Below are 12326 nucleotides of genomic sequence, written 5' to 3'. Positions count from 1 at the left end.
TATATATATATATATATATATATATATATATAGGGTTACGATTAAATGTGAATGGTATATATTGTATGAGTGTATGCCAAGTTTTTGACCATTAGATTAGATTTTTTATATTGCTAAGATTGGGTGACATATAATAGTTACCATGGAACACAATACATATAAACATTTCTTTTTAATAAAAAAAATTAAAAATAGTAATTATAAGGGACAATTTAATTAATACGCATTAAAGTAGAGAGAATTTAGGAGTTAACAATTGTGATTATTCCAAAACGCACATCAGTTACCAATAATAAATCAAAATCTCAATGAAAACTCAGTAAACCTTAGTATACGATGAAAAATGCATTTCAAGATTTGAATAAATTCTTTTAATGTAGTAAATTCTTTGAGAATATATTATGTTTTTTAAAGCACATACATTACTTTAAGAATGTATAACATTTCTTTTTTCTAATAGTTGATTTAAAAAATAATGGTTTTCATACATAGGTATAACGATGGTTTTAATAATAATTTTTGAGAATGGTTGTTAATTTTTTTTATCCATTTATATAGTAGTAATACATCACAAAATGATGAATGTAGGAAATTCTTTAAGAATTTATGTGAAAGAATGTTGTTATGATCATCAAATATCTGGTAAATATAACTATATGATATTCTTGAAGAATTATAATTCAGTTTTCAAGAATCAAACATGAATTACAAGTTTATAACTAAAATTCTTAGAAGAATATATAACATGAATTACAAGTTTAAAACTAACATATCTTGAAGAATAAGACATGAATGACAAGTGTGTATCAGACATTCTTTAAGAACAATTTAAAGAATATCAATTTGAAACATCTATTGAATTGCTTCCATATATATCACTAATTTAATTTGGGTAGATAAAAGGAAACCTTATTTGATTAATTAATCATTTATTTCTTTTTCTAAATTCTCATTGGTTCACACACTCACACAATAATTAAGGTTTATATATGAATCTAACTCTCTCTCTCTCTCTCTCTCTCTCTCTCTCTCTATATATATATATATATATATATATATATATATATATATATATATATATATATATATATATATATATATATATATATGCTCGTTAAGGCTCATTTAGGCTCGCGAGTCCACTAATTGAAGCGCGACTCGAACTCATTTAACAAACGATCCTCATATTTAGGCTTGAGTTCAGCTCGGTTCATTTAATTCGATCTCGAGTCGAGCTTTTAACAACTCGATCCCGAGTAGCTCACGAGTAGCTCGACTCAGTTACACCCGTAAACCCAATGGTGGATCAAGGATTTGGTTGGATATGAAAATGATGCTTTTTTCGGGTTGATCGAAATTGTTTTAAATACGGGCCGCATGATCTACTTTTTCATTTCAATTTAAGAAAAAAAGGACCATTAAAAATGGTATAGTTGCTTTCAATTTAAAAAATGACATGTTCTATTAAAATTAAAATCAAAATCCTAACAAACCTCCTACGTACTCACCGACATACGCATCCAAACCTTTAATTCCATCTTAACCTAAGTTTATTCCAAAACACCATTGGCTTTTACCTAATTCCCACGCTACTAAATCTTGTAGCCATGAAAAATTTCTCAATTCACCGTCGAAACTTATCCCTCAAGCAACGTTATATATTTTTTCATGAAACTCATCACCGTTCACTATCCTAAACCACTACAACTCCTCAATTACCATGTCCCACATCGATTAAAATCAAAACTCAACCCTCAAAATCAACCTATATATAAATTCATTATCAAACCCACAAATTTCCTTCAAACAATTCCATCTTGAGAATTATTCTCTCACCCCTCAACCTACCTTCAGTTCACCCAAACAACTAACTCAAAGCAAATTATCCATCTCAAAACGTCCCCAATGTTGAGTTCTTTCAACAATAACTGTGCAATCATCAATATGAATCGGGATTACCTGCGGTACGTAAGATATTTAGGTAATTAGAGAAGTTATTTTTTATTTGTACTTGGATTGGAAAAAATAAAGATTATTGCATTTATATTCAAAAAGATTTAATCAAGAAAGTTAGTTTGTCATACATGCACAATGCATCTTGACTGTTTTTGAGATTTCAAAAAATGAAACCCATGATATCTTAGTTTTGAATGGGTTCTAATTTTCTTATTAAAGCTTTTTGAATATTCAGAGTTTCATGTCACTTCATGCTCGTATTTTTTTATTTCTAAAGCATACAAATTCTAATAAATTCATGAAAACTTTGATAAAGTTTAGTGTTCTAGATTAGTTGATGTTCATTGTTTTACAAACCGCAAGCATGCATACATGTAGGAAATTCAAAAGATTCCACGACCCTGAAGACACAATCAAATGTAATTACCCCGATTTCTTGATTCTAATTACCCTGATTTCTTTTAAAATTTTGAAGAGCATCATCAAATATTTAGTGTGTTTGAACATTTAGGTCTCCGATTACATGTTGTTTAAAATTTCAAGATTGCTTAATGTAGAACTCCTCTATGTCGAAATTGATTATTTTTTTAAATGTGGTGAAAGAAGAGAAATCATGAAATACGAAAACATTTACTGTTTGATCCAACATGATCCCACATTTTTTGACATACTTAGGGCTCACCTTGCCATATTATACAGTTTAATGGTTGGCTCAAAATGACCACGGATGTGGAGCTTCACGGCTATTATCAGAGAATTCCAAAGATTATCTGAGCTTTTTGCTAATTTCTTCTGCAATCGAGTTTGAGAGATGGATTGAACGCTGGAATAGGCTATGGTGGTTCATTGTTGACATTGGTTTTTTTACATTCGACGATATTGGTTTATAAATATTTAGGAATAATGGGTTGATTTCAGAGTTTTTTTTAATATGTTTTTATGAAAATGATTGCCATCTTAACATTTCAGGATCTGATAAAAATATATTAATTAAAAAAATCTCCGATGTCATCCCTTAAAATATTTTATCAACCAATACTAATATTATTGTCGAACAAAATGGAATGTGCATTATCTCATCGATGAACCACCGGTGCCTGTTCCAACGTTGATCATTGCGTCTCTCCAACTCGATAGCTGCCGAACTTACCAAAAACTCACAATATTGGAATTCTCGGATAGCCGTCTGTAGCTCCACATCCGCCGTCCTTTTGAGCCGAGCAATAAACTATGTAAATTCGGTAAGTTGGGCTAGTAGTCCGTCACTATGTTTCAAAAAAACCAACTCTCTGCATTAAGCAATTTTGAAGTTTTGAATAATATGTATTTGGCGACGTAAATGATCAAAGAACACTAAAGATTTGATCCTGCTCCATCACCTACAACAAATTTCATTGGTAAGTTGTTGGTAAAACGGTTTGCCTACGGAATACCTACGGAAAAAGCTTCGTAGGAATATAGCTCGTGGGTAAATGGTTGTAATGGATTGCCTAGGGAATTTCCTACAGACTACCTACGGAATTTTCTGTAGGTAATTTTCATATGGATTGCCTACAACTCTAGCCACCTACGGATTAGCTACGGAAGTTGTTTTACTACAGGTTACCTACATAACTTTTATCTACATATTACCTATGGAATTTTAGCTACGGATTACCTACAATAAACATTACCTACAAATTTCCTAAAAAAAAAATATTACCTACAGATTTCCTACAATAAATATTACCTACTCATTCCCTATTGATTCCCTATGACTTTTCCAATTATTTGTGACAGCAAATCCATAGCTAAATGATTTCCTTTAAATAAAAAAAAAAACTGAAAAAACTGAAAAATATCCAGGTTTTTTCTACCTAAAATACAGAAAAACCAATAATACATTGCAGAAGCAAAAAAAAAAAAACCATTACATTCATATTCAACCGGTCAAAATAAAATGATAAGCCACATCTCATCTCCGCCACCAAGAGACATCAACATCAAAAACCCTCTTGCGAATTTGACACCTTCAGAAAACCCCTCGAAAAACCACCATCTTCATCTCCGCCACCATGAGTCGTTTGCATCTTCGTCACCAAGGGTTTTAAGTTTTAGATCTCAAGAAGGGGAAGTAGTGGGTCTTGATTTTCTTGAGTTCATTTGGTGTGGTTTTAACAGAAAAAGGAGTGGGTGTAGGAGTTGTATTTTTTTTTTTTTTTTTGTTTCTCTCATGGTTGAAGCTTTGAACAGAAAAGTGAGAATCTATAAAGTTCTTTTCTGATGCATATACCCACATAAAGGAGAAGTTGGCAGGTTCTTTCCTTTATAGTGTCTTCAACATCTTTGTATCTAAGTTTGTGTTCATCTTTTATCCATAAATGAAATTGATCTTCAATATTCAAGTGGTGAGAGGATTTAATCATAAAAAAATGGTGAGGAATTACACCTCCTTCATATGATCTTTAGTGGTGAGGAAGGGGTCTTTTGGCTATTGGTGGGGATGACGAGCAATTGATCGTGCAAAGCTTGATTTCTAATTGTGTTGTTGGTGGTTGGAAGGAGGGACGGTGGTGAGGGAGCCAATGGGTGAGGGTTTTGAAGATGTTGATGGTCATTATATCTTCTTGGAGAGAGAGACAGAGAGAGAGAGAGAGAGAAGGTGGGTCCCATACTTGATTTGATTTAACATTTATATTTAAATAAAAGAAAAAAATATTTAAGTAAATGGAAAAAATAAATTAAAAGAGCAAAGTAGTCTTTTCAAGTTTATTGGGGGACCAATTCTACAATGAAACTAGACCAAAAGGACTATGAAGCCAAAAAAGTCGAGGTTTGGACTAAACCTCAGAAAAAATGCATACTACAGAGACTATTTTTTGCAGTTTTGTCTTATCTTAAGCTACAAAATCGTATATGTAGGAGATATTGGAAGATATCATGCACATGCATGTACTTGGATAGTAATGTCACCATTACTCGTTGCCTTGATTCACGTGACAACAATCCGGATTTACGAAAATCATTCTAAAAGTGCCCAAATGATTGTCTATAATGCGGTGATTTTCAAAATGCAAACATAAGTCAATTCCGATATACCAAACTCCATGAATTAGCATTTAAAGTTTCACGATTAATTATTTCAGATTCGACCGATTTTACGAATCTGATTTTGCTTGAGATTAAAAATATAATAAAAATGAAAGTAAATAGTAGACCACAGTATCAGTTCAAAAATTTGTTCAAAAACCATTTACGAGATTAAAATTCGATAAGTATTGATTTTATAACTAGAAAGAGGCGTAATTTCCTCATACGATCTTCGTTTTGGACGTTTTTTATATCCACATAATCAGGAGAACATATTCTACTCAAAATTCTTATCTATAACTCTCAAGTATACTAAATGCAATTTGTTTTGGATATTAATTAATATTTATTTTGTAAATTGTTTTCTGATTGTCAACGACCGTCAACGACCGTCAACTTTGAGAAATTTTAAGGTATTCCATATGTAATTTTAGGTATAATGGCTTAAATTGCACTCAAGGATAAGGAATAATACACAATATGTCTTGTTACAATGATGATCACGATTGACATATTTATATCAATTGTTACAGTCTAGTTGTTATTCAATGGAAAAAATTTATCATTATGAGATGTCACCCTGTCATTCAATGAATTTGGACTTCAGTGTTTATTGAACTCTTCAATGAAATAAATGAAAGTTTGCTAATTCTTACACAAATATTATAAATTAGTTTTTGTAATGTTATATTGAACTTTATAGAGTTCAATAGATTGTAGAAAAAAATTAAATATAGTTATAAGGAATGTAGAGGGATGTTTTGACAATCTATTGTAGATGCCTTACTACCTCATTTATCTTACTACCTTATCATACAAATATTGATTTCCTCATCAAATACACCTCCTTAGACCACACCTAATAGAATCATGTAACCACATACTCATTATTATATATAATAAAGCAAAAGTTTTTATGAACAATAAATTTTTTACTTCTGGAATTTTGACCAAAAAGATTTTAGTTTTGGAGTTTTGCCGCAAAGGTTTTAGATTTTGATAGATTTGGTCTTATAATTTTTTTAATTTACAGAAAAGGTCATTGTGAAGGTTATTATTATTATGATTATCATTTTTATTTATATTATTATTTTTTACAAAAACAGTTACAAGTTTAAGATTTTCATATATTGGTAGTTTTGGTCTATATGTAGAAAACAAATTACAAAAGTTATATGTAGAGAACAAATTACAAAAGTTGTCAATGTAATTTTCATAAAAAGTTATTGTGTAGTTTTTTAGCAACGATTCATGTTTAACACAAATTACAAAAATAGTCTCTGTTGAATAGAAAATTTGCAAATTATGCCTACGCCACTTGTAATACATTGCCATGTTTCGTCCTTACACTTTTCGGATTTCACACTATCGCCACATAAATTTTGTATATTTGCAAATTTCCTCCGTATGCTTTCGGCGTTAGTGGTTGTTAATAAATTGATAATAATGGTCCTAATGTTCTTCCAAAAATATCATAATTAGTCTCTCTAATATTTTGATGTATTTTGTAACATAAAAGACACTAGCATATTTTTTCAAAAATTGAATTAAAACGTAAATTAATGCCAACCGTTGATTTACTCCATAATATTATGAGTAAAATCAAAATCAAAACCGAAACCATATCCAAATACTCTGTTTTGTGTTTCGACTTAATTTTTAAAACAAAAAATACGGAGCTTGTTTTCAATTTGTACGTTTGTAAAGGACCCAACCCAATGGTGGATCAAGGATTTGGTTGGATATGAAAATGATACCTTTTTCGGGTCGATCGAAATTGTTTTAAATACGGGTCGCATGATCTACTTTTTCATTTCAATTTAAGAAAAAAGGACCATTAAAAATGGTATAGTTGTTTTCAATTTAAAAAATCGTAACATGTTCTATTAAAATTAAAATCAAAATCCTAACCAACCTCTTACGTACACACCGACATACGCATCCAAACCTTTAATTCCATCTTAACCTAAATCTATTCCAAAACACCATCGGCTTTTACCTAATTCCCACGCTACTAAATTTTTCTCATCTATAACTTCAGTTTTCCACCGTCCAAACTTATCCCTCAAGCAACGTTATTATTATTATTTTTTTCTTAAAACTCATCACCATTCACTATCCTATAAATCACTAAAACTCCTCAATTACCATGTCCCACATCGCTTAAAATCAAAACTCAACCCTCTAAATCAACCTATATATAAATTCATTATCAAACACACAAATTTCCTTCAAACAATTCCATCTTGAGAATTATTCTTTCACCCCTCAACCTACCTTCAGTTCACCCAAACAACTAACTCAAAGCAAATTATCCATCTCAAAACGTCCCCAATGTTGAGTTCTTTCAACATCAACAGTGCAATCATCAATATGAATCGGGATTACCTGTGGTAAGATACTTAGGTATTTAGAGAAGTTATTTTTTATTTGTACTTGGATTGGAAAAAAATAAAGATTATTGCTTTAATCAAGAAAGTTAGTTTGTCATACATGTACAATGCATTTTGACTGTTTTTGAGATTTCAAAAAATGAAACCCATGATATCTTAGTTTTGAATGGGTTCTAATTTTCTTATTAAAGCTTTTTGAATATTCAGAGTTTCATGTCACTTCATGCTAAAGCTTTTTGAATATTCAGAGTTTCATGTCACTTCATGCTCGTGTTTTTTTATTTCTAAAGCATACAAATTCTAATAAATTCATGAAAACTTTGATAAAGTTTAGTGTTCTAGATTAGTTGATGTTCATTGTTTTACAAACCGCAAGCATGCATACATGTAGGAAATTCAAAAGATTCCACGACCCTGAAGACACAATCAAATGTAATTACCCCGATTTCTTGATTCTAATTACCCTGATTTCTTTTAAAATTTTGAAGAGCATCATCAAATATTTAGTGTGTTTGAACATTTAGGTCTCCGATTACATATTGTTTAAAATTTCAAGATTGCTTAATGTAGAACTCCTCTATGTCGAAATTGATTATTTTTTTAAATGTGGGGAAAGAAGAGAAATCACGAAATACGAAAACATTTACTGTTTGATCCAACATGATCCCATATTATCTGACATACTTAGGGCTCACCTTGCCATATTATACAGTTTATTGGTTGGCTCAAAATGACCACTGTGGAGCTTCACGGCTATTATCAGAGACTTCCAAAGGTTATCTGAGCTTTTTGCTAATTTCTTCTGCAATCGAGTTTGAGAGATGGATTGAACGCTGGAATAGGCTATGGTGGTTCATTGTTGACATTGGTTTTTATACATTCGATGATATTGGTTTATAAATATTTAGGAATAATGGGTTGATTTTAGAGTTTTTTTTAATATGTTTTTATGAAAATGATTGCCATCTTAACATTTCAGGATCTGATAAAAATATATTAATTAAAAAAATCTCCGATGTCATCCCTTAAAATATTTTATCAACCTATACTAATATTATTGTCGAACAAATGGAATGTGCATAGAGACCTATCTCATCGATGAACCACCAGTGCTTGTTCCAGCGTTGATCATTGCGTCTCTCCAACTCGATAGCTATCGAACTTACCAAAAAATCTGACACTATTGGAATTCTCGGATAGCCGTTTGTAGCTCCACATCCGTTGTCCTTTTGAGCCGAGCAATAAACTATGTATATTCGGTATGTTGGGGCCAATAGTCTGTCACTATGTTTCAAAAAAACCAAGTCTCTGCATTAAGCAATTTTGATGTTTTGAATAATATGTATTTGGCGACGTAAATGATCCTGCCTTCAAATTTATGGAACACTACTAGAGAACTGCTCCATCACCTACAACAAATTCCTAAGGAAAAAGCTACCTACGGATTATCTACGGAAAAAGCTCCGAAGGAATATAGCTCGTGGGTAAATGGTTGTAACGGATTGCCTAAGGAATTTCCTAGAGACTACCTATGGAATTTTCTGTAGGTAATTTTCCTACGGATTGCCTACAACTCTAGCCACCTACAGATTAGCTACGAATGTTGTTTTACTACAGGTTACCTACGGAACTTTTATCTACATATTACCTACGAAATTTTAGCTACGGATTACCCACAATAAATATTACATTTTCTACAAAAAAATATTACCTATAGATTTCCTACAATAAATATTACCTACTTATTCCCTACAACTTTTCCAATTATTTGTGACATACTTATATGTCGCAAATCCATAGCTAAATGATTTTCTTTAAATAAAAAAAACATAAAAAACTGAAAAATATCCAGGTTTTTTCTACCTAAAATACAGAAAAACCAATAATACATTACAAATGCATAAAAAACCGATTACATTCATATTCAACCAGTCAAAATAAAATTACATTAACGTTCACAAAAAGCTAGGAACTATCTAGCGAATTACCGGCCAAAATAAAATGTCACTGACATTAACAAAAAGCTAGAAACTATCTAGCGGATTACCGGATGAGTTGTTTATAGTCTAATACATTTCTAATGTTTAACATTCATAAAATTAGGAACTATTAGGCGAATTACCCGATGGGTTCAACTTTCTCAAAATGACCGCAACTTGTTCTTCTAATTGAGCGTGTCACACATCCATTTCATGTTGTCTTATTTGAAATCGTACATCCATTTCAACTTCTCTTTCTTTCAATTGCAAATCCAATTTAGCTTGCATCTCGATTTGTATGTTTTCCAAATTCTTTCTCAACCTTAGCACCTAAAAATGGTAAGAACATTAAAATCAGCAAGTCAACTTCACTTTTAAACCATCATAGCAATGCACTCTACTTTTAATTCATTATAAGAAAATATAAGCAATGTAATCAATAATACCAACATACTTTATTTTATATCAACAATCCATAATAGCAATATACTTTACCTTATAATATCCATAATAGCAACATACTATAGTATTCATCCATAATAAGCAATCCATTTCAATTCGACTAACCATAATAGCAACATACTTTATTTTCATCCATGTACTACCCATAATGGCAACAACATATTTTTATTTTTCTCTATAAAACATAATGCATTTATCGAATAAGTATACCTCTTGTTGTGATTGTTCAGCCGAGGACGAGGTAGACCCAAAAGAATATGTACCGCTTACAACAAAATGAAGATTAGATGATCCAATCCCATATATGTGACCTTTGCCTTTCCCTCCCTACCTCTGCATCTGTGTGGCGGCCCACAACTCAGGATCATTAGTTCTTTGCTGAGTCGGATCGTCTCCATACCTCTCGACGAGGTCTCTCCTATATGCCTCCTCTAATTTATCAAAACAACACCATTTTAATTGTACAGAAAACCAAAACAGTCTATATGAAAATGATAAAAGATAACTTACATATGCCTGTTGCGCTGTACTAGTGATATATTGCAATCCCTCACCATCTCCATTAAAATACTTTGCCTTAGACTCTGTTGTAAGACGTGTCTTCATAAACACATCGACCCAGTCTGGGTTTTTATCCGTCAACTTTTTCTACATAAATGAAAATATAGTTGATGTAATTGGTGCCAAGAGAAAACATATTAATATAATTTATAATTATGATTACATACCATCTGCTTACGAGTCTCGCTGACTTCGATGTTGCTGCTTGTATACGTAGATGTCACCCCAGAATCAACAGAAGTGCTACGGTTCCTTTTCCCGATAAGAGATTTTTTCTTCCATTCATCTGTGTCCCAATACTGTAAAAAGTATATATATATATATATATATATATATATATATATATATATATATATATATATATATATATATATATATATATATATATATATATATATATATATATATATATATATAAGAAACAAAAATAAACAATAATGAACCAGATCACTTACAACACACAAACGCCTCCACACGTCTTCATGTATGGGACGAGGAGCAAAATTCTGGAGGATCTGATATGAGTCATTAATTTCATGGATAGTATGCCCTGCTTTTCTTGCCATTCTTGATGATGTTTTCTTAAAAGCCCCCATTATGTCTCTAAAACGCACTTTCAAAACACTCTCAAAACAATCGAAGATGCCACCTTCTTCTTGTGAATTCCACCGATAACGAGTCTGCAAAAAAATAAGAGGTAAACTTAATTTTCAAATTAAAATCAAATAAGGATAAAATATACAAACAAATAATCAATTTATTACCATAAAACGCGCAAACCATTGTTTCACAACCTCCCGTGGGATACTCTTATATGTAGGCCAAGCATGATCCAAACAATCCCATGCCATTTCTACAATTAACCCATGTATAGAATGGTCTGCAAACCTAAAACATTGAAATAACTATATAAGTATAATGATAACATCAATAATCATAAATTTAAATAACAAAAGGCTAACCCCTTCCCATCCCGGTGGATCAACGGAAAATGAGAACCATGCAAATCTGCAACATTAGAGCCACCCGACGTATCTTCAACATTCGAGTGGTAAGGTGTCTGCATGTTTATACCACAAATCATCGTCCTGAATGTAATAATTATCAGAACCCTCCTCGGCATGGCCACCAATCATTTGAAGGCCATGTGGGGTAACTTGACTAAACACCACCGCAAAATCTGTCTGGGGATTAGCGATGCCTAGATTAGGTAAAGATGCCCGACCTCGTTGTAAGTTACCACCCATACTACCACCTAGATTAGAGTCGGGTGACGACACAACTCTATGCAAATTACCACCTGTATTTCCACCCAGATTAGAGAAAGATGCCCGACCTCGTTCCGACATGCTGCGTTTAATAAATCACAAAAAAAGTCAGATATATAATATAAGATTGACATGTACAACCAAGAACAATGTTAATAATATTCGTATCATAAATCACAAATAAAGTTTAAATCACAAATAACTTAAAGTGAACATGTCATTTAATTAATTGTAATAATTTGAAGTGCACAGTAATAAACAATGTTCCTAACATCACTCCTCATCATAATCAGAATCGTCGTTAGAATAAACAAGTTCATTTCCATTATCCTCTATGTCATCTTCATCTTCAAGTTGTTTCTCATGTTGTGTAGTGACAAAAGAACATGGTTTGGCATGCGGAATTTAAGTTTGCACAATTGAACATGGTGATTTGGGTGTTTAAGAGATGTATTGATTGTATATGGTGTTACAAAAAGGATCTAGATCTAGACTACATAAATAACACACACTTACACACTCACTTTTACATCTCTCAAGCACACCTCTACAAGTGGTATGAACCCACTATTTATAGAGGTGTTTACATGTCTCTCTCTCACTCTAAGTAACAAATGGGTCTAAAGGCTAAAGCACCA

At 31.8% G+C, this 12326-nt stretch overlaps 1 protein-coding gene and 1 long non-coding RNA gene across 2 annotated transcripts in view; both read right to left on the bottom strand.

The window, feature by feature from the left end:
- The window catches only part of LOC122197632 (uncharacterized), a 43042-nt gene that overhangs the window by 23819 nt on the left and 6897 nt on the right, over window positions 1-12326 (bottom strand). The window lies entirely within an intron of this gene.
- On the bottom strand, window positions 9414-11503 carry LOC128133193 (uncharacterized). The gene is made up of 7 exons (XM_052770259.1): window positions 11383-11503; window positions 11185-11308; window positions 10876-11100; window positions 10588-10719; window positions 10370-10507; window positions 10070-10290; window positions 9414-9727 (listed from the first exon to the last, which is right to left on the bottom strand). Exons 1-6 carry the CDS (start codon window positions 11484-11486, stop codon window positions 10126-10128), a joined length of 888 nt encoding a protein of 295 aa, XP_052626219.1. The 5' UTR covers window positions 11487-11503; the 3' UTR covers window positions 9414-9727; window positions 10070-10125.

This window comes from Lactuca sativa, chromosome 4, assembly GCF_002870075.4.
Source record: "Lactuca sativa cultivar Salinas chromosome 4, Lsat_Salinas_v11, whole genome shotgun sequence".
Classification (NCBI taxonomy): Eukaryota; Viridiplantae; Streptophyta; class Magnoliopsida; order Asterales; family Asteraceae; genus Lactuca; species Lactuca sativa.
The sequence above is the reverse complement of the archived record's forward strand: the minus strand, read 5'-3'. Positions and strand labels throughout refer to the sequence as shown.